The sequence below is a fragment of the Echinops telfairi genome, unplaced genomic scaffold (genome assembly GCF_000313985.2).
Source record: "Echinops telfairi isolate 266 unplaced genomic scaffold, ASM31398v2 ScPeMD7_443;HRSCAF=831, whole genome shotgun sequence".
Classification (NCBI taxonomy): Eukaryota; Metazoa; Chordata; class Mammalia; order Afrosoricida; family Tenrecidae; genus Echinops; species Echinops telfairi.
This window is the reverse complement of record NW_022104341.1, coordinates 72,744,682-72,770,502: the sequence shown is the minus strand read 5'-3', so window position 1 is coordinate 72,770,502 and position 25,821 is coordinate 72,744,682. Positions and strand designations below refer to the sequence as shown.

General features: G+C 53.9%; 1 protein-coding gene across 1 annotated transcript; it reads right to left on the bottom strand.

Moving 5' to 3' along the window:
* Nucleotides 1-11,513: 11,513 nt before the first annotated feature.
* On the bottom strand, nt 11,514-18,570 carry PARS2 (prolyl-tRNA synthetase 2, mitochondrial). The gene is made up of 3 exons (XM_004699395.2): nt 18,549-18,570; nt 14,179-15,625; nt 11,514-14,140 (listed from the first exon to the last, which is right to left on the bottom strand). The coding sequence occupies exon 2, from the start codon at nt 15,594-15,596 to the stop codon at nt 14,196-14,198; it is 1,401 nt and encodes a 466-aa protein (XP_004699452.2). The 5' UTR covers nt 15,597-15,625; nt 18,549-18,570; the 3' UTR covers nt 11,514-14,140; nt 14,179-14,195.
* Nucleotides 18,571-25,821: the final 7,251 nt, after the last annotated feature.

The window sequence follows — 25,821 nt, the reverse complement described above, 5'->3', positions numbered from 1 at the left end:
CTGCATCATGAGCCTGATGCCAGCTGCTGCCTGAGGCTGGGTTCACTGGGGGCTGGTTGTGTGCCCGTGTCTGCCGTGGAGGACTCCCGGGGCCAGCCACTTCCCTTCCAGGTGCAGGTCTCTGCCTGTGGCTGCAGCATGGCCCTGTACAGGCTGTTGTCGGTGCGAACTTGGAATGGTCTAGAAGAGCCCCGGAGCTAGTTAGGGACACCCCCAGGAGGCACTGCAGTGTTGTGTATCAGCCATCTCTGCTCTGCTCCTGGGCCTCAGTGAAACCCATGACAGGCTCTGGTGTCCCTGATACCTGACCCCTGGAAAATATGACTTACTCAGCCCCCCTCTGCCCTGTGAGCAGGGCTCCGGCCTGGGCCATGACATTGGCCTCTTCAGGAAGCCATACAGCTACTTGTGGGTCATCTAGCTACAGGCCCTCTGCCACCAGCTTACCCACTGCCATTGCCTCACTCCTGCAGCCGGCACTGTGTGGCCTGGAACGGCTGAGCCTGCACTACCTGGCTGCACACCTCATTCTAGCCCCTGCCGTCGGGCTCACCCAACAGGCTGCTGAGCTAAGGGCCCTCAAACCCCATTCCTCCCAGGCCTGATGTGGAAGACCTGTAAGGGGCCCCAGGGATGACCTCCCTAACCTTTCCAGGCCCACAGTGGGCCCAGGACATGGCCAAGGCCACAGGGCCAGCTGCTTTGAGCTGGCTCATCGCAGGACAGCCAGAAGACTGGCACCTGTTCTGGTCCGGCTCTGGGTTCTTAGAGGCCCACGGTGGCTTCTCGCCAGCTGCAGCTCCACTCTGGGCCCTCCACATCCACCACACGGTGCTCCAGGCCCTTTGCCCCTGGACTCCCAGCAAGCACTGCCCACGAATCTTGCTTGCGCCCCATGCCCTGAGAGCGGCACCATTCTGGCCCTGGTCCATGCTCCCACCCTCCGCTCGTGGTCCAATGACTAATCCCTCCGAGACTCAATCTGCTGCTGCCAAGTGAGGTTAAAGGTAACCTGAGGGTGCCATACGGCTCCCCTCCCTCCACCAAATCAGCTGCTGCAGGGGAAAGGCGTTGCCAGGGCGCAGCAATGAGGTCTACAGGCAGAATGGGCTCCTGACGCCCAGAGCCAGGAAGCCTGCCTGCAGCCCCAGGGTGCAGAGGCACGTGCTGCTTGGGCTAGAAGGCCTCCTGCCCCGCTGTTTTAGAGGTGGTTGGGACATGCGCAGTCACACAAGGGCTGAAAGAACCATTTGTTTCTGTTCTTCCTGGGCACTGGGGCCCGCCCTGAGGATCTCCCGGGTCATCTGCGGGGGAGAGATGGAGAGCAGGGAGGGTGTCGTTCCACAAATGAGGCCCGAGCAGCCTGGCTGGGCTGGGCAGAGGTAGGGGTGACGGACCCTGACGGAGAGGTGCAGCAGGAAAGACCTCCCGTGGAGATGGCCTGGAAACTAGGTCTTATGCAGTGCTTCTTAACCTTCCTATGGCTCGACCCTTTAATACAGTTCCTCATGTGGTGACCCCCAACCATAAGATTATTGTCATTGCAACTTCATAACTAATTTTGCTACTGTTATGAATCATCATGTAACTATCTGACATGCAGGAGGTCTTCATTGTTAAAAATTGAACATAATTCAAGCATAGTGATTAATCACAAAAACAATATGTAATTATATCTTGCGAAATATTTATTTCTAATTACAAATAAATGAGATTTTGTCTTGAAGCCTGGTGTAGCATGGGTAACATACTTCACACACCAGGTACTCATATGTGGGTGTATCTGCATGTGGGTGGACCCACATGGAAATGGATAGAGGGAGCCGTGTCTTGGTTCCTAAGACCATCGGAAATGTGTTTTCCAATGGTCTTAGGCCATTGGACCCCAAAAGGGTCTCGACCCGCAGGTTGAGAACCACTGGTCTTGGGGAATAGGAACCAAGGGGGAGCGCTGGTGGCAGAGGTCTCAGCATATGCCAAGGGGAGGCACCATTCCTGGCCATACTTGCTGAAGGTGGAGGTTAGAGAAGATGAAGACCACCCTCAATGGGATGGGATGCAACAGTGGGTTCACAGCAACAGGCAAAGGTGGGTCCAGGACTAGGCCGTGTTGCGTTCTGTGGTACACAGGGTCACTGAGTCGGAACCGGTTTAACAACCCCTACCGCCACCATCCCTCTGCCCCGACATCTCCATGCTCAGCCGTATCACCTCGGGGCCCACCAGACTGAGCTCCCTGAGAGTCAGGACCGTGCCTGTGCCTGTATACCCCGGGCCGAGCCCAGCTCATGGTGAGAGGCGAGCGGAGCTCTGACTGACCAGGTGAATGGACTTGCACTTGGTCCTGTGCACCCTGGGGGAGTCCGGGGTGCACCCAGCAGAGTGGTGTACCCAGAGTGGGCATCCTGAGCTCCGGCAGCCAGAACCAGGGCTGGGCTGGACGGCCAGGTGGTCTCCTCGTTGAGAAGCCCCTCAACTGGTCCATGGCAGAAAGGATCGGGTTGCAGAAGGCGCAGGCAGAGTCCATGTGCAAGCCGAAGGGGAAGAGATGGCCCTGGATGAGGCCCAGTGTGTGTCCTGGTGTGCTGCTGCCCACCATGAAGGCTGCCAACGGGGCGGCATCATGGTCAGGCTGACAGTGCAGCTGGAGTGTAAGGGTTAAGAACAGGGTTCAGAGCTCCCCTCGGCCATTCAACAGCGAGCATGACCCTGGGCAAGTGTGTGACTTCTTGCACCTCACCGTCCTCATCTGCAAAAGGTTTAATGAAAGCATCCCATCCAAGGGTTGCTATGCAGATTGGCATCAACCAGGTAGGGCCCTAGGATGGTGCCTGGCATTGAGTACTAATGCTGGTACGGCCTCCGGCCCTCCAGGCTACCCTGTGCCCAGGATGGTTCTCCTTGCCTGAGCCCTGGCTTCTCAAGCCCCCGGGGGCCCGGGGGGCCCTGAGGTTAAAGTATCTGATGGCTAATCAAAAGGCTGACAGGAGGAGCCCAGACACCCCATGGGCAAAGATGTGGCAGTCTGCCTCTGTAGAGATCCCAGCCTGGGAGACCTGTGGGTGTTGTCCTTGGTCCTGCTGGGCCACGCTGTTTTAGAATCCAGTCCAGGGCAGGGGATTTGTTTGTTTCTCAAACCCCAGCTGAAGGACTTCTATGACACTGGGGCCCCCTGCAGGATGGGTGGGCACTGCCCTCACACTTCACCTCCCTAGACACCTGGACGGCCTGAGAAGGGTGGTGTCCATTTGAGAGGGGCTCTTGGTAGCATGGTTAGACCCCAGGATGGGAAGCAGGAGCCCCACGACCTGTTGTGGTGGCCAGGGGCTTCCTGATCCTGGTGAGTCCCTGGCCTCTATGGGACTCAGTTTCCCCTCAGGACCATGGGGGAAGATTGGCGTGCCCACACAGTTGCTGGGGTTTATTTTCTAAGACAGCAGCTTCCCTCTAGCCCCACCTGAGCCAGAACCTGCGGACAGCGTGGTTCTTGCTCACCGCCAGGTAGCAGTCTGGCTTCTGGCTTCACTACATAAAGACTGGGCAAGCCACTTGACCTGATGGGAGGGGGTCCTCTGAGTGCCCAGAGCCTTCAGAGAGGGCCCTGGGGTGGGTGGGGAATGCAGGCATGAATGAGGGAATAGAGAAATAACCGAGTCCTGATGTGGGCCCCTGCTTGATACACACCATCAGCAACTGCATTCTCAGGCTTCGACCCACAGGCGTGGCCACTCCACAGCTCACGCAGGGGTGGCACCCCCACCTAGGGCTCTCCCTCCTCTGACCCTCGCTCTCCTTTTTGGGTTGGTTGTCAGAGCAGTGGGTCCACCTGCCGAGGGATGCCCCTGGCATTCCAGCTTAGAGATGCTAGCTGTGGTGAGACTTCCGCCCGCACAAGGTCCTGGGGCCCCAGAGGAAAGGGCCAGAACTTGTTTGGGGCAGGGCCCCTGGGTCACAACTCGATTGCTGCCCATGACAGGGGTTCCTGTGTGGCCGCTCAGGCCCTGCACGTGGCCGCCCTCCACTCGCAGAGCAGTTCCCTGGCTGCACTGTGGTGTGTTCCAGGCCCATACAGCCCTTGGACTGCCGAGTGCACCCCTCCCTGCCCCAGTCCTGGTCACTTACCGATGTCCACAGAGTCACGCTTCTGCAACCGGATGCCCAGAGTGGAGGGAGACGAAGGGGCTGGGCGAGAGCCCAGCAGGCAAGGGCCTCCTTGTGGCTCCCCTTGCTCCGGGCGCAGGCCGGCCTGGGCCGCGGCTTCCTGTGGGAGTGCTGGGCCGGCCTCCTGGGTGCCTCCTGGGCGCCTCGCCTCCAGCAGAGCCCAGCCAGCAGCCCCTCGAGGCCCCTTTCCTCAGTTTACAGTGGGGGGGGGGGAGGATTGAGGCCCAAGATGCTTGGGACTAAGGCAGAGCCAAAGCACCTGCACCAGCCCCTAGGCCCCTCCCGCCACCCCTCCATGACTTGAGGACCGCTTTTCCCAGCACGCCAGGGTTCTCCACCCCACAGAGCTCCGACCCCGTACGGCCCTTCCCAAGGCTGGAGTCTCAGTCACGGAGAGGCACTGGACGGACTGATTGCTGTGGCTAGCTGAAATCAGCTTCGGACTTGGGGCCATTCATGGTCTTGGGCCATCGTGATTTGTGGGGGGAGGTTAGATGCGCAGGCATTCCCCCACTGAGGGCAATCAGTTGCCAGACTGCTGTCTCATCCCTCCACAGGGGTGGGCCTGCTCCCTGCCTCTGGGGGCAATGGACAGGCTCCTGTAGGTGGAGTTTTCAACCTACTGATAAATGTTCCTATGGAGACCCAGAGACCACCCTCTCATTGCTGTGTAGCCTATGGTGCAGCCCCTTCCTGTGACGTATGTCTCTACCTGTAATTAGTGGGCTGGCATGCCCCCAAAAGGTATATAGGTGTGAGTCAGCAGGACCTCTCTCTCTGACCCTGAGCTCCTTGCTGCTCACTCCCTGGTCACTCCCCTCTCCCTTGTTCCCTTTCCCTCCTTCCCTTCCCCCTCTCTCCACGTGGACCACCAAGCTGGGCTGAGGTGAGCAATGTTGCTATGTATCATGCCTGACTGTATTATTGTATTATCTCTCATGCTCTTGATGACTTTAATATAATGCTTATATATCTCAACCGTACAATTGTGCATTACTGAACCCAGAAGTAGTATTACTGAACCAGTGAGTTCAAGCAGCGGGTGGGGGCTGGTTCCCTCACCCTCCGTCCACGCAATTTTATTTAATACTACAGTGATTTATCCACAGATTTTGCAAGTAGATTGCCAGACATTTCTTCTTACTCTTAGAAGCTTTGCTGAAATCTGCTTGGTATCTTGGCAACACACCGCCTCCACTGACAGGTGGTGGCTGCACGTGAGGTGCACTGGCCATGGCAGGGCTGGGGGGGACTCCCATATGTAGGTGGGAATTCTACCAAAGAACCACCACAGACCCCTCCTGTCTGGTTACCTCTGGGGAGTGAGGTGGGGGTGCATATAAAGAACTCACCCCACCCTGGGTCAGGCCATGACTTGTCACACATTGCTGGCAGGTAAGCAGGATGGGCACAGCAGGTTACTGCCATCACTGTTATGACTTTATTTGGGTACTCGGCTCACCTGCTGTGCCTGGGTCCGCTCTGCATGACAGTTAGCATTTTATGTCAACTCGACCCTGTGTGAATGTGTAGAGGTAAAGTCCAACCTGTCAGTCCAGGAGACCTGATGTTGCCTCCTGGGGGTGGGGCCCTTTTATAAGACAAAAACGGGATTTGCCTTTTGTCTCCGTCCTTGCTGGGAACTTGTACCTGCCTTCAATGGCAGCCCCTTCTGGGCTGCCCAACCCAGAGCACTGTTGTTGGCACCCTGCCTTGTTCCCACTGACCTTGGATCCCCGGAAGTCTGTGCCACCCCCCCACCCACCCCCCCCAGCCTGTGCTGCCCGGCTAGCATCGCACCTATGGGCTTGAGTTGGTCTGGCCAGGATGCATTCTAGGTATAAGATTACTTCTTGACAGAAAGTTCTTACACATAGATGAGTGTCACTGGTTTGGTTCCCCTAGGTAACCCAGCCTGAGACTTTTAATTTCATAACTAAGGAGACAGTGACAGAGAGGGATTGAGAAATTCAAAATCCCACTACCAGCGAGTGTAGGCGCCAGGACTTGAACCCACGCGGCTCACTCCAGAGTCCCTCCTGCTTCCCTCCCTGGGCTCCTCCGACCCCACTTGCTTTGTTGCTGCTCCTGTGGTTAGGTGCAGTCAAGTTGATGCAGAAGCAAACTCTGCCAAGTCGCTTAGGTTGTGGCAGCCACGGCGGCAGTCCTCTTCTCCCTCCCTCCCTCCGGTTGGCGGGCTTCTCCAGGGACGGGTCCTTCCTGATAATACGTCCAAAGCACAGGAGGTCAAGTCTTGCCAGCCGCACTTTGGAGGAGCCGTCTGGCTGCCCTATGACCAGCAGGAAGTGGTTCTCCTGGCAGCCCAGGATCCTCCGCATTCTTCGCCAGCACCGTCATCCACAGGCAGCCACTGCAGTTTTCCAGTTTATCACCTGTGAACGAGGCACTGACGGCACCCTGGGTGGGTCAGGAGCATCTCAGTCCTCAAAGTGACAGCCTTGCTAGTCAACGCTTTGCAGGGGGTCTTTTGCAGCAAACTTTCCCCAAGGCAACATGTCACCTGACTGCTGCTTCCAGGGGTGTTGATTGTGGATCCAAGTACAATGAAATTCTGGAAAACCTCCATCTTGTCTCCTTTTATCATGATGTTGTTTACTGGCCCAATGTGAGGATTTTCTTTAAAAATTTACGTTGAGGTGTCTTCGATTTCATCGGTGAGTGCTTCAAGTCCTCTTGGTTTCTACCAGGCAGGGTTGTGTCATGTGTGCTAATGAGGCTTCTTCCAATTCTGATCCCATGTTCTTCTTCACGTAGCCCAGCTTCTTGGATTGTTTGCTCAGCTTGCAGGTTGAACGGTGAGAGGATGTAGCCCTGACACACACCTTTCTTGTTTTAAGCCAGGCAGCATTCCCTTGTTCTGTGCGAATCACTGCCTCTGAGTCCATGTACACGCGCTGCATGAGCACAACGAAGCGTTCTGGAATCCTCACTTTTTGCAATATTACTCGTTTGTTATGATCCATACAGCTGAATGCCTTTGAACAGTCCATCAAACATGGTAAAACATCTCTCAGGTAGTCTCTGTTTTCAGCCACGATCCATCTGACATCAGCAGTGATCGCCCTGGTGCCACGTCCTCTTCGGAATCTGGCTTGGATTTCTGGCAGCTCCTTGTTAATGTATTGTTGCAACCATTAAAAAATGTTCTTCAACAAAATTTTCCGTGTGTATATTTCTGGTCCTGGTCCATAATTTCCGTGTTGTGCAGGATCCCCTTGTTTAGTAATGGGCATTGGGAAGACAGCTACCCGGCCAGCCCACTGGAAGAGATCCAGGTGGGTGGCTCCAGGGCAGCCTCTGCCAGCTGCATTATCCCAGTTGGAATTCTGTCACTTCCTGGAGCCTTGTTGCTTGCTAGCGCCTTCAGTGCAGCTTCGGTGTTTGCTTGGCAAACCTTTAATGGCGCCCTGGCTGTGCAGTGGTTCCGTGTTGGGTTACTGCCAGCGAGGGCAGCAGTTGAGAACCACAAGCTGCTCCCTTGGGGAAAGACAAGGCTTCCTACTCCCAGAAAGAGGCAGTTCCGCCCTGTTCTACGGGGTCGCTGTGAGTCAGAACCCTTTTGTTTTCTGGTTCCGACAGGCCATCAAGGTTGAGTTTTTCCGGCAGCCTCTCCCATCATGGCCCTGCTGCTGAGTGGGTATGATTATTCTAACCCTGGATGAAAAGAAATCCCGCCACAAGCAAGTCCATGCACGCCCCTGCTCTCAGCCCTCAGCGGCACCCCCTCCCCTCAGCAGCATGCGTGCCCAGCATTCGAGGCCATTCCAGACATCCTGGACATATTTCAGTACTGGGGCGGGGGCTGCAGTGGCTAAAAGAGAGGGCTCCAGAGCCAGGCTTCTGGATTCCAATTCCAGCCGTGCTGTGCCCGAGTTGTGTGGCCTTGCACACTCTGCTAGGCTCTTGGCTTCCTTATAAGTGGCTATTAGTAGGCTAACAGCATTGGCCTTGTGCTGGTGTTATGAGGATAGACTGAATGAATCAGGTGAAGCAAATAGCAGAGTGCGCCTCACATTAAGGGTTCAATCTATGACACTGCTACTTCTTATCCCCCAACCTTGCATGCTCTTAGCTCTGGGCCTTTGCACATTCTGTTCCCTTTGCCAAGTATACTCTTCCTCCCACTTGCTCCTCCCTCCGCAGACAGTTCCCCCCCATTAACTTTTTAACACCTAGCCTTCATTCGCATCCGAAGCTCTCTCTGGCTCCTCATCCCACGTATTCCGTGGCACCTGCACCTTTACTGGACGTCTGTATACTTGATAGTTTCTCCAAGTGCAGTTCTGTACGTTATCAGAAGAGGCAAGTCCCTGGATGTGGGAAACTAACACTCGGGGAAATATGATGACTATATTCCCTGATTTATAACAGGGAATTTGGAAAGCTAGTATTCCACAGTAGGAAAGCCACCACTTTGGTTAAGTTAAAGTCTAAGTACATTATCCTGCTTTACTTATAGGTTCCCACAGATTCTCCCCTAACAGCTCTGCTGCCTTAAAGGGAGCTCCTGGTTGATTGTATCTCTCTACAGAAGCAGACACCCTTTTGCGATCTCGCCGCCATGTCACCCAGCACCCCTGCCTTCCTCCAGTGTAGGTATTCTATTTCCTTACCTGTGAGCTCAGGTGTAGATTCCTCCCACCTTGTGGCGGATGTAACTACTGAATATGCATGGCTACCTATAAATACCCCAAGATAGTAAAGACACTCTCTATTCTCCCACTCCCACGTGGACCACCAAGAGGGGCTGAGGTGAGCATGCGACCATAAAATGTGTCTGACTCCTTTATTTTATTCTCCTGTTTTTCCTATCCTCTATGACTTTACAATGATCTTTATGTATCCTCGCCATGAGATTGCGCCTACTGACCCTTCAGTGGTTGGAGGCTGGAGGAGGACATCATGCTTGGTGAGTGAGAAAGGAAGGCCCTCAAGGAGATGGATTTACACAGTGGCTGCAACAACGGGCTCAGACATAACTGAGGAGGGCGCAGGTCTGGGCAGTGTTTCATTCTGTTGTGCGTAGGGTCACTATGCATGCCTGTGAACCAACTTGGCATCTGACAACAGAGGCCTAACTAAGCACTTGCTCAGCACATAGTAGGTGCACAACAAGTCAGCCCTGGTGGACGGACGGAGGTGGGAATGAAGAACACAGGAGAGCTCATGACCTGACCCGGGATGGATTTGGGCACAAAGGTGACAAAGGAACTGGGGGTGGAGGGAGATGGGAGGACCTTCTAGGTGTGGGCCAGAGCACAGCAAAGGTGAGGAGACTTGCAGGGGCATACTCCAGAGGAGAAGCAAGCTTGGTTCTATAACACCAGCTTCTAGGTCTTGAACATCTGCAATATGCCAGGTACCATTCTGGGGGTGCTGCATGGATTCATTTCATTCTCCCAGTAACCCCGTGAAGCAGATATTTGCACTAGCACCCTTTTACTGTCAAGATAGGGGTACAAGGAGGTCAAATAACCAGCCCAAAGGCAGCTAGCTGATGCAAAGTAGAGCCAGAACTTGAACTCGGGATTCTCCTAAGCCTTTTGGAAAATACTGATAGGAACAAGACCCAGTCCCTGTTCCTAGGGAGCTAGCAGTCAACCCAGTTCCCCTCGCCTCCTACTCCGAGCTGGCACTATCATGGAACATCCCCAACCCATCTGCTTGGGACCTCTCTGGGCCCGCAGCTCATGACACCCCACCAGTGGGGATCCCCAAGTTCACCACGTGTGCTCTTGGGTCTCGGCAGCCATCTCTGCCTCTAAAGACATGGCCATGCCCTCCATCACCATTAACTGGTGAGGACCATTAGCCAACATCCACTAGCTCCACCAAGGAAGTGCATTCAAAGCCTTGAATGAGCATCCTCATTCAAAGAACTGCTGGCTTGACCAAGATGGGCACCACACCTGCACAGGGATGGTGCCTCCCCATCCTGCGGAGTCCCAAGCACCACCCACCCACCTGTTCTCCCACTTTACAGGTGAGGAAACTGAAGAACAAGAGTATGAACATGGATCTCACACCAGGTAATGCATGAGCCATTAAGTACAGGCAGTCTAACAGCTGACTGGTGTTATTTAAAATTGAGTGACGGTGTGGTGCAGTGAATTCCTTGATGAGGCTCTTTGAGTCTTTGCAGTTCCCACCAAACACCTTTTTCTGGATGGGTCTGGGATATGGTTCAGGATTAATTGTGAGTGCAAAGCCTTACAACTCTAATGTGAGGGTTGGTCGATTGTGCCATCACACTGGGTATAAAATGAGCCAGCTCAGAAGCAGGAAGTGGGGATTGCACTACTATTAAGAATGATTATCTAGGCAGGAGCATGTCCTTTGGGCCCCAAGATCCCTGTATGCTGAACTTCCTAGATCCAGGCAGAGGGCTAGACCACTAAGTGGCTGCAGCCGAGACAGCAGTGCGCTTCCCAGCCCACAGGGTAAGTAGACTGCCTTCAGGCAGACTGGCTTGGGGGGAAGCTAGGCATGCTGACCCTCAGAGCTAGAGCCCGAGTGCTCTCATGCCAAGGGCTTGGGTAGAGTGGGGTGCCCTGTGGGCACTTTATTAGCAGCACTTAAAGAGCTTTGAAGTATTTGCTTAGCCAGGCAGAGACGAGAGGCAGTGTGGCTGAGAGACGGAGGGCGAGAGCAGCCTGCCTGCAGGCATGGCTGGGAAGACGCTGTCCTGACCCCAGATGTGTAGCTTAAGCATTTCTGATCCTGAATTGTAATGTAACCTGTTGACTTCCCCGATAAAGCCCATAACTCACGAGCATGGTCTGTGAGCTGTGTGGCCGCTGCAATGACTCATGGAAGCTGGCAGAGGCAAGAGTGCCGTGGGAGGGGGTGGTGTCGGCATTCATAAAGAAGGGTGGAGGCCGTGTCTGGTCTTTGCCTCATAGCAATCGGCCTTGGGCTGAGGAATTTGACAACCCCCCACCCCATAGTCGGGTGGTGCCCTAGTGGCGCAGTGGGGTAAGCACTGGGTTGCTCCCTGTAAGGTCAGCAGTTTCACACCACCAGCTGCTTCTCGAGACGTAAGGCTCTCCACTCCTGTATAGGGTGACAGTGCCCGCAGGGTCACTGCAAGCCAGAATGGACTTGATGGCGGAGTCTGTCTGTCCTCAGAGGCCAGCTGCTGCCTCCAGGCCCTTTTGGTAGAAGCCCCTTGATTCTCCCCCATCTCTCCTAATGGTCTCATGAAAGGGTTCCCTCCGTTCCCACATCATAAGCAAGCTTTACAATCCCCCAACACAAAGCATGCTGATGTGTGCCTGGGCCGTGGGCCTCTGCAGAGGCCTGGCACTCAAGTAGTTAAGATGACAATCTAACAGATTTCTGCAGAGCTCTTTTATTGACAGCCCAGCAGGTGTTTTCCCCATTAAAACCCAGAACATTGATGGAGCCCTTGATTTACATTCCAGGCTTGATTTACAGGATGGTTTTGTTATGCATCTGCCTTTGTCCCCAAGTATTAATTCTGCTAAATAGTTCCCAGCCGGTTGCTGCTCGATCTCCCCAAGGAAGAGCCGTGACAATACAGACTGTACCTGTTATCTTGCATCTCCGTTTCAGTGTGTGGCGAGAGGTAAAGCTGGCAAGTTCAGTAACGAGGGGGCAGGGACAGGAACGAGGCGGCAGTTTACTCTTTCCCATTTCCCTCCGAGGAGATGCAGCCTTCCTGCCCGTGGGCCTCCTTCTTGCTGGTGGAACGTCCAGGAAGGCTGTAAGCCTCGGATCCAGGAAACAAGACACCCGGGTCGCAAGATGACAACACTCACAGCGGAACCGGGCTCCCGGTGGGGTGATATAACTCACGTGGTCTAAGGGAGGTGTCTCCGGAGAGCACATGACAGGGCTGGGGAGGAGGGGGCGTTCACTTCAGTAAGCTCAGTCGACCCCCAGCTGCGCCGCTATGAGGGGATCTTATCTTACAGACGTCCCATGAGATGGACACAGTAAGTACTGGCCTGAGTCACAGGCCTGCAAAGTGGTGGGTCTAGGATTGTGCCTTCCAGGGTCTGCTCTTTCTGCCAAACCACATTGCCGCTGCCTCTGGGAAGCAACACTAGCTTAGCCATCAGGATGCCTCCACTGGGGTTCGGGAAACGGGAGCCACGGCATCCACCCTGCAGAACCGCCGTGTCTGGAGACCCACAGCCTCGTGCCCCCGGCAGGCCCTCACCAAAGGAGCGGCAGACACTAGAGACAGCGGGCTCCGGTTAGTCATGGAAGTGCCTGCTGTGACTTGAACTTTACGCCAGAGGCTCGGACCCAACTTTGGTTGCCTGCTAGAATAGCCCGGGAGCTTTAAAAATCGGGGTGGGGGGTGCCACACGCAGACGACGCCAATGTGCCATCAGGGTCCAAGAGCGAGTGTGCCTACGTCTACTCAGAGTCCCGGACAGCAGGCCACGACACCGGGACGCACTGGGGCTTGGCGGGCTCATCTGTGAAGAGACCGGGCTGTGTCCGGGTGTGGAGGTGCTCCAGCAGAGCTAAGCTGACCGGTGGGCCCAAGGGTCCAAACAGGGACAGGGCACCAGCTACGGGCTCGGGCTTGGAGCCTGGCCCCAGGGGCTCGCCACCCTCAAGAGGCTGGCTAGGCCCCGCAAGGAGCTTGGTGCCACAGGAAGCAGGAGTGTGACCAGGGCCACCAGACAGAGGGGACAGCCTCCTCCAAGGGCCGCCAGGGCTGTTTTGAAGGTGTGGCTTTGAACTGGGCCTACAGTCTTGTGGGAATGAGACACGTCAGACCCCACGGGGGCCACGACCCAATGTGGATGTGGGAGCCACGAGAGCAGGCGGCACTCCGCGAGAAGAGGCGTGCACTCCGTGTCTCAATGAAGGCTGGCTGAGACCCTGCCACGGCCACGCTGGGCATGGCCCTGGGGGCCAACTCTGCCTCTAGGGCTCCGAGGCGTGTAGCTGCAGGGTGTCTCCCGAGGCCTGCAGGACAGAACCCTCCAGCCCCTGCGGGGTCAGTTGGCCTCCGTGGGTCTGGTGCTGGTGGGCTCTGAGCAGGAGGCAGGGAGAGGAGCGGCTCCAGACGGGAAGCGTCACAGCGGACAAACAGCAAGACTGCTGCTTCCGGTCAACATGGGCCCAGCAGTTTGACTACTGAATCCACACCCATGCTCCTCAATAGATAGCTCCCTGGAGGGCGCCCCCAGCTAGAGCATCACTTCCTGGGTCCCATCGGCCACGGAGGGTGGGAGGGGCCGGTGCTGCCTGCCACGCACGTCTCAAGGAGCTACCCAGGGACAGCTGCTGGGATTCCAGGGCCCGGCCGAGGGCGGGGCAGGTCCACGTCCCCAGGGAGCTGGTGGCAGGGTCAGATCCCCCAGTCCTTCCCCCGCACCCTCAGTGGAGGAGGGCTGAGGGCGGGCTCTGGCCTGAGCCAGCAGGAGGCCTGGAGTCACAGGCTGGCAGACGGAGGGAGGACGGCCCTCAGCTACCCCCAGGGACAAAACTAGAACTTAGGTTTCCTTCTGTCCTCTCAGCCTGCTCAGAGAAGCTCCCCCAGTGGAGTGATGCGTGGTAGACAGCAGGGCTGGTCCAGGCACAGAGACCGTGTTAACAACTTTCAATGCCAACAGTTTGAACGTGCGATCGGGTTAAGAACAAACCTTTTTCCTAACAGTCTTGAGGAGTCGCTGGGTGGCACAGACAGCTTGGTGTTGGATGTTAACTGAAAGGTTGGTGGCTTGAGTCCACTTAGAAGAGCCTCATAAGAAAGGCGTGGCGATCTCCTTCCAGAAAAACAAACCTGTGGGGGGCACAGTGCTCCTCCAATACATTCGGGCCACTCCGGGTCAGGGTGGAGGCGATAGCAGCTGGTTACTGGGGCCACAGTCTTGCCTTCTGGGAGCAGCCTGCCCAGGGCAGGAGTGGTGGGGACAACAACGACAATGCAGCTGTCACGTGACCACGGGGAGTGTGTGTGTGTGTGTGTGTGTGTGTGTGTGTGTGTGTGTGTGTGTGTGTGTGTGTGTGCTGGGGGCTAGTGGCGTTCAGACAACCTGCACCGTGCTCAGTAATTCCACGACCCCTTCTCTGGTGAGGAAGATCACCTCACCGGTGTTCTGGCACCACACTTCAAAATGGGGTGGGTCCTCCAGGGCCCTCTTGCCAGCGATGACCACAAAGGGGTAACCAAGCTTGTTGGCGTCTTTTCCCCTGTTTCCAATGGTCAGGTGAGTCCGGTCGTCCAGCACGACCTCGCCGCAGAGCCCTGGCACCGCCTCGATGATGTGATCCTGCAGGCTCCCCACCAGCTGCGTGGCCGCTGCCTCCTCCTTGCTGCCCCTCTTGGGGGGGATGAGGCAGACTTGGTAAGGGGCTAGGAGGCCCGGCCAGCGAATGCAGTCCTCTGTCGAGAGCACTTCGATGGCAGCAGCCAAGATCCGCGTCACCCCCAGACCGTAGCAGCCCATTTCAGCCAGCGACGGCGTGCCCTGGACACTGGCAAACTGGGCGTTGAAGATAGCAGAGTACTTGGTGCCCAGGAAGAATGTGTGCCCCACCTCCACGCCTTTGGTTTCGGTCAGCGGTCCCTGGCACGCAGGGCAGTGGGTCTGCAATGGGTCGAGGGTCTCCCTGTTGGCTGAGAAGCTACAGCTGGGGCAGACTGAGAGCCGGTCCTCGCCGACATCCATTGGCAGCTGGAACTCGTGAGACATCGTGCCCCCGATGCTGCCCACATCTGCCTGCACCTGGACGCACGGCAGCCCCAGCCTATCAAAGAGGCTGCTGTAGGCGCCGCACACCAGGCTGTAGGTCTGCCTGGCGGCCTCCGTGGACACATCAAAAGTGTACATGTCCTTCATGTAAAACTCCCGACCCCGGAGAAGGCCAAAGCGGGGCCTGGGCTCATCCCGGAACTTCCTGGTCACCTGGTACAGCAGGAGGGGCAGCTGCTTGTAGGACAGCGTCTTCTGGGAGGCGACCAGGGCCGTGACGGCTTCTTCGTGGGTGGGTCCTAAGCAGTACTCCTTGCCGTGTCTGTCTCGGAGTCTGAGCAGCTCCCTGCCCATCAGGTCCCACCGGCTGGTGGCACGCCAGAGCTCTGCCGGGCCCAGGCTGGGCATGTTGACCTTCTGCCCCCCGATGGCCTGCATCTCCTGGTCGATGACCCGCACGAGCTTCTCTAGGGCGCGCACGGTGTACGGCAGAAGGTGGTAGCAGCCGGGGCTCGCCGGGTGGATGAGGCCCGCCTGAAGCATCAGCCGCTGGCTCTTACAGGTCAGCTCACCAAGTCTGCCCTCCAGGGACAGCACCTGGTCTTCCCGCAGCCTCTGCGGCTGGAACATGCGGGACAGCGTCAAGAGCTTTCCTCTCCCGGGCGCGCGGTGGTGAAGCCTGCAGGTGGCCAGGGTGGGCAACGCTCGCCATCTTGCCAGCAGTGCTTCCATGCCGGCCCAGCCCAGGGAAACACTTGCGCCTGCAGGAACAGAAGCCTTAGACTTGTGCCCGCACCTCGAGGCCTGGTCTCCAACACACACGCGTCTTAGACCGCCACCAGTTTTGCCGGTGCACAGCTTCTCCTTTCCAATAGCCCAGCAAGCCCAAGGACGACTTTTCTTACCTCTGACTGCTGCTTAAAAGAATGATGATGTTCCCACGTATGATCAAAACAACAGTGTCAGGAGACAGCAGGCAACCTGGGTCCTGCCAGCATCCCGCATCTCTTCCCCACGCTGTGGCTCATCTCTCCTTACAGCTCACACACCTCATGTCAGGCCCAGGTGCCGACTCAGAACACCCTCACTCTAAGTGTCTCCTGTGCTTCCAAGGGACACATCCTACCACCCGCTCACCCATAGGGACCAGCTCACACGGGGACTTCAGGGTTCCCAGAATGAACTCAGCTCCCTCCCTGTTCCCCCATGCTCGCTCCCTCTGGCCCACACTGGTCAGCACCCTCGTCTTTCATACCCTACCTCATCCCCTACTGCGGAGTCTGCCCCGCTGCCACAGTGCCCTCCCAGGGCTAGGGCACCATCACCTCTCACTGGGCTACTGAATCGGCCTCCTCACTTCTCCTACACCAATCCACTCCCCACATGGAAGCTACGGGAGAGGTACTACAGCACAGCCTGCAGTAGATAGTCTCGCTCAGAGACCTCCAATGGCCTCCCAAGGCCTTATAATAAGACCTAAACCTCTGCCTGCTCAGTCTGCATGCCCCACCCCCTGGGAGGTGGCAGCCGGGTCACTCTGGCCTTGTCCTTCATCACTGACCTCTGCGTTCCCCTGCCACACGCTCGCTTTGAAACACCAAGTCCACTATGCACAGAGCGCTCCTCACCTTTTGCCTCCCGACACCTAGTCATCTCCAGGCCTTGGGATTACCATCCTGACCCCAGGAAACCTTTCCTAGCCCATTTCTGTACTGGCTTCTTCTGCAGCAGCCCCTCACTCGACCACCTGTCACACACCAGTCACCCTCTGGGGTGCCTGACTCACTTTGCTAGTCTATTGTCCTTAGGCACTCGGCTCTGTGCAGCTGGGAGCCCTGTCTAACTTGCTCACCTGTATCTTCAGCACAGGCCAGGAGTTTGCTAGATGCTGCTTCTGCAGGGTTTTGCCACATATCCACACATCTCTAATGGCAACACACTATGCCACTGAGTGACTGTACTGAAAACAAACAAAAAACCAACCCTGCTGCTTGCTCCGCCCCCCCACCCCCACCTCCTGGGGGGAGAAGTGTGAGGTTTTCTGTTGTACACAGTCTAAAGTGAGCACTCCTGGGTGGTGCCAGTCTTATGTGCTTGGCTGTTAGCCTAAAGGTTAAGGATTCGTGCTCACCTGGAGGTACCCGAAAGAAAGGCCTGGCCTTCTCCTGAACAATGAGGCACAGAAAACCCTGACGCAGTGGGGGGTGCCAGGAGTGGGGCTTTTTCATGCATATGCTGTGTTGTTATACACTTAGGGCAGATTTTTCAGGAATGGAATTAAGTGCCCAAAGGTTCTTGACTTTAATTGCCAAATCTTAGTGAACACTACTCCTGTCTATCCCACAGAGCAAAGCTCCGTGAAGGGCTGCGTTCCCTCAGCTGAGGATGGGCTGCTGACCCCTCAGTTCTGGGGAGCTGGAGTCCCCAGGTGGTTACCACCAGCTTTTAGCAGCCTCAAGTCCTCCAGCTGGTCCCCTCCAGCCTCAAGCAGCCGCCCCATCACCTCTGTGACTGGTACCTGTACTATCATTTCCCATGTGGCCCACGGCCTGGAATCCGCTGAGAGGTACTGCCCCAGACAGAGTCCTAGTGCAAAGGCAAGTGACGCCTTTGGTGATAAAGGACACTTGGGGTCAGACCTGGTGCTGTCCGTCCATCACTTACTGCCAACTGCTGTCAGGCCAGTGGCCCAAGCTAGAAACTCACCCACCCTGCACTGATTTCCCAAAGCAAGTGCACTTGTTCCCGAGATCTCTCTCACATCCGTCTATCCGTCTCCTCCTTACTGCCTCAACTGGGGGGAGGGGTGGGGGGCACTCTTCAACCTACCTTGCTACAGGACTATCACAATCACAGGAGGGCTTATATTAGATTGCTGGGCCTCACCCCCGGAGTGTCTGACTCAGGTTACAGGTAAAGGCCAAGAGTGTGAATTTCTAACAAGTTCACCACAGAGGCTGCCAGTGGCTGATGCTCCAGGGACAACACTTTGAAAACCACAGCAAGCGCCTGGCTCTAGACTATGGACGGCACGAAGGCAGTATCCACATCTAGTTTACTCCACTGTGCATGGCCGGCAGCCGGCATACTGACTGGCCACCCTGACCCCTGACCTCTCCCTGTATTATTCCAGTAGGGCAGAGGAGGAAGGTCTCTTAGGGTGAGTTTTTACAGCAGAGGGCTGTGGAGCAGCCGGTGGGTTCAAACTGCCGACCTGGGCGGTTCTAGGCTTCAATCCCCTAGAAGTTTCTTTCCCTTTACCATGCTGCACAAAGGCCAACACTGGAGTTCCAAGAATCGGCTCAGCCATCAACACGCGGAGAAGCTCTCCCTATTTTGGACTACAGTCGAATTCCTCGGGGCTTTTCCTGCTGGAATACTTCCCCGGAACACCGACCGAGGGCAGAGAAGGCAGAAGGTAGTGCACTCCTGCGACAACAGAGGAAACTGGGAGCAGGAGATGCTTAGGACGGGCTTCAAGGCGTTCGCGGAAAGATGCAACGAAGTCGAGCTTCCTGGAGCTCTCATTATTATCCAACAGTTCCTATGATGCTGACCCCGCGCACTCCCAGGAGCGGAGGCACGTGAGGCACCGGGTCCTACAACTCCGCCTCCCAGAACCCCGTTTCCTCTACACTCCGCGGCCCGCCGCCCTTACGCGTCCCCACTGTCACTCATGCTCACCAACTGCAATTGGAGCCAACTTGGACCGCAGGACAGGCGCGCCGGGTCAATGCGCCTGCGCCGGAGACAGTGCCCGCCCCTAAGGCCCGCCTCCTGCCTTTTCGCCAATCACAAAGCTGTGCTCATGTAGGTTGGGAAGAGTGCGCCTCAGCCCCGCCCCTTTCCGGAAGCTGAGCCATAGAGAGTGATAGGGAACACGGACTTGTCCCAGGATCCTAGATTGGCCGGGGCACCGTTCCGGAAGTGCTCTCTAGGAATTTGGGTGGTGTAACTCTATGATTAAAAAAAACAATCGTTCTCATTGGTCGGCTGTTTGGGTCTAGAACAGGCACCGCCCTACAGTTTGCGTTGCGTGATGGTGGCCTGTGCTGTCGTAACCGGGATGCACGCTGGGCCAGGTAGTTCGGCATCTACCTATGCGCTTACTGGCTTTCAATTTAAATCACTTTCGACTTTAAAAACAAAAAATATTGAAATCGCCGAGGAAACTCTCCCTCTTTTACAAACAAAATTCAAGGCACTGAAAATGAGACAGGAACTGAAAATTCAGTCACGGAATAGGTATTCAAGTTATCAAGTACCAGGCACTAGCCTAAAAACTAGGAGGGCAACCGAGCAAGGCCTAAACGAAGACCCCTGCGTCCGACGTAGTTCACCTTTTAGTGAGGAGAGCCAGCCACCAAACCAGCACACGAGTGAAGCCAAAGAAACTCGTCAGGATCTTGAGCCAGGGTTGTTGTTGCCTGAGAGCCGTTTCCCACGGAGGGCAGCCCGGTCCTGCAGCAGAACGCCGCCGGAACGCTCCTGCCCGGCTCTCGATGCTTCCTCTGAGCCCATCCTTGCAGACGCTGCCAGTGCATCTCGTTGAGGAGTTTCAGCTTTTCCCTGACCCCTCCTTGACCAAGCTCGAGCGTCTTCTCCAGGCCCTGCTCCTCCTTGTGAATATGTTCAAAGCATGTCAGAAAAAGTCTTCTCATGCTTAATTCTGAGTAGTCTGGCTCCACTTCTTTTTTTTTTTTCCTTTAAAAAATCATTTTATTGGGGCCTCCTACAACTCATCACTATCCATCCATCCATCCATTGTGTCGAGCACATTTGTACATGTGTTGCCCTCATCCTTCTCAAAACATTTGCTTTCTACTTCAGCCCTTGGTATCAGCTCCTCATTTTTCCCTCTCTCCCTGTGCCCCACAAACACTTGATAATTTATAAATTATTATTATTTTGTCATGTCATACACCGTCCGACGTTTCTCTTCACCCACTTTTCTGTTGTCCATCCCCCAGGGAGGGGGTTATATGTAGATCATTGTGATCGGTTTCCCCCTTTTACCCCACCTTCCCCTTACTCTCCTGGTATTGCTACTCTCATGATTGGTCCTGAGGGGTTTATGTGTCCTGGATTCCTTGTGTTTACAGTTCTTATCTGTATTTGTGTACATCCTCTGGTCTAGCTGGATTTGTAAGGTACAACTGGGAAACAGTGGCGAGGAGGCAGAATTTAAAAACTAGAGGAAAGTTGTATGTTTCATCGGTGCTACACTGCACCCTGCCTGGCTTGTCTCCTCCCCGAGACTCTTCTTTAAGGGGATGTCCACTTGCTTACAGATGGGCTTTGGGTCCCCACTCTGCACAAACCCTCAATAAAATTATATGATTTTTTATTCTTTGATACCTGATACCTGATCCCTTTGACGCCTTGTGATCACACAGGCTGGTGTGCTTCTTCCATGTGGGCTTTTTTTGCTTCTCAGCTAGATGGTCTCTTGTTTATCTTGAAGCCTTTAAGACCCCAGATGCTATATCTTTTGATAGCCAGGCACCATCAGCTTTCTTCACTACATTTGCTTATGCACACATTTGTCTTCAGCGATTGTGTCGGGAAGGTGAGCATCATGGAATGCCAGTTTAATAGAACAAAGTGTTCTTGCATTGAGGGAGTACTTGAGTGGAGGCCCAATGTCCATCTGCGACCTTAATACTAAATCTATAAATATATGCACATAGATCTATTTTCCCATCATCATGTATAAATATATTTACATAAGTACATACTCATATTTAGACCTCTATAAATGCCCTTTGCCTCCTACATCTTTCCTTTATTTCCTTTTACTTTCCTCTTGTCCCATTATCACGCTTAGCCTTCATTTAGGTTTCAATAATTTCTATCGGTTACATTGCCCTTGATCAAGCCCTTCCAGGCCTCCTACACCCTCGTCGCCATCAATTTTGGATCACTTGTTGTTCCTTTGTCCCTGGGGTTAACACCCACTTCCTTTTCTCCACCTCCACCTCTCCCATGTCCCGCACCACCACCACCACCCCAAACCGTTGGTCTGTTGTTTTCTCCTCCAGATTGTTTATACTGCCTATCTTATCTAGATAGACCTGCAGAGATAATAATATGCACAAAAAAACAAGACAGAGCAAAACAAAGGAAGAAAAGAAAACAACAGCAACAAAATGACAAAAGAAGAAAAGAAAAGCCTATAAATAGTTCAAGGTCTGTTTGTTGACCTTTAGGAGTGTTTTCCAGTTGAATCTGATGGGGTGCCATGCCCTGGCCCCAAAGTCTATTTTTGGCATTCCCTCGGGACTTTCTTGCTCTGCTCCCCTTGCTGTTCTGTTGCACGCCCTTAGTGTTTTGCCTCGGTGTGGTGAGGTCAGATTGGGCCCAATTCTCGCACTATCTCCAGTGTTGTCCCCATAGAGCTATGGGTCAGTGCGGGATGTCGTGCCTTGTAGTGGGGCTGGCCATATCGTCTTCTCTCTGCACTGGCTGCTCTGAGCAGGGATATCGTCGTCAAGGCTTGGAGGGCCAGGATGTGCTCCACTGTCTCTTCCTCCCCCTTCATTTGCTCCTGTGTGCTCTGATCAGACGTGTCCCTCTCCCTGAGCTGTAGCTTCAGTGCTGTCCTCTGAAGTGAATTCTTCTGTGGAGCGGGGGATTGGGGTCGGCCCCTTCTGGCTACACTTCTTCCAAGACAGATTTGCTTATTCTGAAGTCAGTTCATGGTTTTCTCAGGACCACCTTAGTCCTCGAAATGACAGCTTTGCTTTAGTACTTTAAGGAGGTCTTTGGCAGCAGATATGCCTAGCACGTTAGATTTATTAACTTTCTTTTTCTTTTTTTTTTTAGATTTATTAACTTTCATGGATGTTGACTTTGGTCCGAATAAATGAAATTTGTGGCAATTTCATTATTTTCTGCACTCTCTTTTGTTCAGTTGTGAGAATTTCCCCCTCCCCCTTAGTGTTGAGGTGCAATCTACACTGAAGATTGTTCTTTCATCATCATCCGTTAGTGCTTTAAGTCCTTTTCTTTCAGGAAGCAGGGTTGTGTATCTGCTTAGAGCAGGTTGTTGGTGGGTCTTCCTCCATGGCCACGCTCTTCTGCATCAGTCCAGCTCCTTGGATTATTTGCTCTGTAGGCAGACTGAATAGGGCGGTGAAAGGATACAATGCTGTGGCACACTTTTCCTGTTTTAAACCACGGTAGTGCCCCCTTGTTCTATTTGAACCAGTGCCTCTCTCTCTCGATATAGGTTCCATGTGGGCACAATGAAGTGTTCTGGAATTCCCTTTCTCTGTCTCTGTCCTCCATAGTGTTACGAACCACATGGTTGAATGCCTTTTTATAGTCAATAAAACACAGGTTAGCATCTTTCTTGTCTTCTCTGCTTTCAGCCAAGATACAACTGGCATCAGGATCCCTCACTTCATGCCCTCTTTGGATTTGGCTTGAATTTGTAGCAGTTCTCAGTTGATGTTCTGATGCATCTTTTTGTATCATCATCAGCAAAATATTCCTTGCATGTGAGATAGCTTGATAATTTGTTTTCTTTTGGATCATCTTTCTTTAGAATAAGACACATGTTATTCTCTTCCAGTATGTTTGCAGGTAGCTGTCTTCCAAATTTCTTGGCATAGACTAGAGAGGACATCATACTTGGTAAAGTGGAGGGTCAACGAAAAAGAGGAAGGTCCTCAATGAGATGGATGGGCACCATGGCTGCCACCAGGGGCGCAGGCATGGGAACAATAGTGAGGATGCGCAGGACCATGGAGTATTTTGTTCTGTTGTGCACAGGGTCCCTATGGGTCATAATTGATTCGATGGCACCTAACGATCACAGGCTAGCGAGTGCTTCCAGTATTGCATCAATTTATGGAAATATCTTTGTTAGTGTTCTGCCAATTCTTGGAACTTTGTTTTTTGCCTTTAGTGCAGCTTGCACTTGCTCCTCCAATACCATTGGCTATTGATCATATGCTGTCTCCTGAGATCATTGAACGCTGAACAATTACTTTTGCTACAGGGGCTCTGCGTATTTCTTCCACTTCTTTTGCTACTTCATGTGTTGCTCAATACTTTGCCCATAGAATCCTTCAATGTTGGAACTCGAGGCTTGACTTTTTCTTCAGATCTTTCAGCCTGAGAAGTACTGAGCATACTCTTCCCTTTGGGTTTTCTAAGTCCAGGTGTTAGCACGTTTCATTATAACACTTTAACGTGGGCTTCTCACGCTGCCCATTTGAACTCTATTCCATTCTTTTATTCATCATTTTGTCTATTTGCTATAGCTACACTGTGTGGAAGAGCAAGTTTCAGAATCTCTTCTGATATTCATTTGGGGATCATCTTTATATCCCACCTTTTTAACGACCCTTTGATTTTGTCGTAGCTGATGTCCTACCACGAAGCGTCTAGCCGCTGCTCATTAGTCATCAGTGCATCACGTCTGTTCTTGGGACGGTCTCTAAATCCGGTGGGGCAGACTTTGGCCCCTTTGAACGTGTTTTAACTTGCCTCAGCTTCAGCTTGAGGTTGCCTGTTACCCACTGGCAGCGTGCTCTGCAGGCAGCCGCAGCTTGTTCTCACTGAGGGCGGCGAGTGTCCCCGTCCTCTCTTCCCACTGGCGGGCTGATTTCATTGCTGTGTGTCCCAGCTGGCAAAGTTCAACTGTGGCTGTTGTTGCTAACACAGACTTTCCAGCGAATGGGTCGCTGATGCTACAGAATTCTATCTCGTGATCTCCCAGGGTTTCCGGTATGAAGCCCGTAGTTCCCCAACTACTCATTCTTTCTTTGTTTCCAACTTAAAAACTCCGGCCATCAGTCAGGATCCATGCATCTTGACTACACGGGTGATCCACTTCAGATAGAAGACTTGGTTACAGTCTTTCATAGCTTCCTGGTTGGCAGTCGAGGTTGATGTGTCCATTTGAATACGTGTGGTGTTAACTGGTCTTTGCTGTGGGGGAACGGATAGCATCGTTTCACGTACGCATTGTGCTTCAGGACAGAGCTTCAAATGTCCATTTTGACGATGGACGTGACAATGTTTCCCATCAGTTTGTCATTCCTGGCATAGCAGATCTCATGACTGTCTGATTCAAGATGACCCACACCAGTCCACGTCAGCTCACCGACGCCCAAGATATGGATCTTCATTTTGACAACTTCCGATTTCCACTGATCGTACTTCATACTTTGCATGTCCTGGTGATGAATGGGCGTTTGCAGGTGTTCCTCCTCATTTTGATTCTTGCCACGCCACCAAACGAAGAGCATGAAGCTACTTTTAGGGCCAGAAATGGGGTAAGGCCAGAGAGGTATTTGCTCCAACCACACTGGTCGAGATGAATTATATTATAACCTTTCCCTTTTCTTTTGTTAAGTAACGTCGATGCAATCAGACATTTGCACTGTTTACATTTGACAAACATATTATCATTTCAAATAGAATCCAGCTGTCTGATGCTGGTGGAGAAAAAGGAGCTGGGGAAGGGGGACGTGATGGAGGTTGGGTGGGTTCAGTTTGATCTAGGATGCTCAAGGAAAGGTGACGTTTTCGCAAAGCCCTGAACAAGGTGAGAGAGAGAAATTTGCAAGTATTGGTGAAGAACATTCCAGAAAGAGAGGGCATGTGCAGATGTCCTGAGGTGGGAGCTGCATATGGTATCACTTTACTGACCAATAACATCACCACTGGCCCGTCCGCTCGTTGTTTTGTGGTTGAGTTGTAAGTTGCTATGATTCCAGAAGCGATGCGCCTGCGTTTCAAACGCCAGCGGGTGGACACTGCATAGCAGAGCTCCCCATTGAAGAGAGAATGGGAAGAAAGGCCTGGTGATTCTATTGGCCCTAAAAACACCATAGTGTGCCAGGGTCTACCTGTAACAACACAGAGTGGTCAATGGTGTAACAGAGGGAGGGGAGGCATCCAGAGGGAACACGGGGGTGGGGAGCTTCAGCAAGGAGGTAACGATGGAGCTGGGCTGGGAACGGTGACTGGCACTTGCCAGGACAAGGATGGCCCTGGGGGTGGAGTTCCAGGCAGAGGATGCAGGGAACCAGAAGGCCCGGAGCAGGGATGCTGAGCACCTGTGATGGAATCATGGAGCTATGCTGGGTTCACATCTTTCTTTGCTCCTCACACACAGCACTTACTTCTGGTGCTCAGCTTGGGCTGCCTTGGGGTCGCCGTATGTCCCCACCATAGAGCTGGTGGTTATAGATCCCAGGTGGGCGCAGGCATCAGGAGTTTGGAGTCAGGTGATGGACCCTAATGTGCAGGCAGGTCTACAGGAAAGGCACCAGGCACAAGAGGTGGCCAGCAGTGGGGGGTGGGGGTGGGGTGGGCACATCATCACGATTTCACAGCTCAGGAGATGGCATGGCTGTCATTGGCCCACTGGCAAGTGCTGGGCTGAGCCCTTTTGTCTCCAAGAGCCTGCTTGTCCTCTGCACCCAACAGGGGTGCTTGGGTCTTTACCCCAGAAGGGCACTGCCAAAGGTTTTACTGGGCCATAGCCCCACCTCATTGTGTGCAAGGACATTGGGCAGAGGGGGTGGGGTGGGTGACTGTGCTCCTTAAATTCCCAGAGTCCCCGTATTCAAAGCAGCCGTAGCTTCCCCCCTGCTCCCTCTGCATGCTATTACAACCCTTCCATGCTGGAAAAGCCAGGCATCCGTCCTCTACACCCTGAGGTGTTAATTATTTCTCAATTAGCAGTTCCCAGGCTGTAGAGCATGGTGGTGTGGAGGTCTAATGACTTGCCATGTTTATACACCCCCACATCTTCAGAGCACTTTACCAGTGGTAACTAATTAATGCTCACGACCCCCTTGGGAGGCAGCGAGCTTGCTGCATTGTACTTGGGGTTTGCAGGAGGCTCTGCAGCCTGGAGCTGCCGAGTGGAGTGGGCTTGAGGCAGCCAGGGAGAGAGTAGATTGTGTTTCCTCCCTGTGGAGAAAGCCCAGGGCGG

Bases quoted from the DNA above. Each gene is read 5' to 3' on its own strand.
- PARS2 (XM_004699395.2), bottom strand. From the start codon at position 15,596: ATGGAAGCACTGCTGGCAAGATGGCGAGCGTTGCCCACCCTGGCCACC.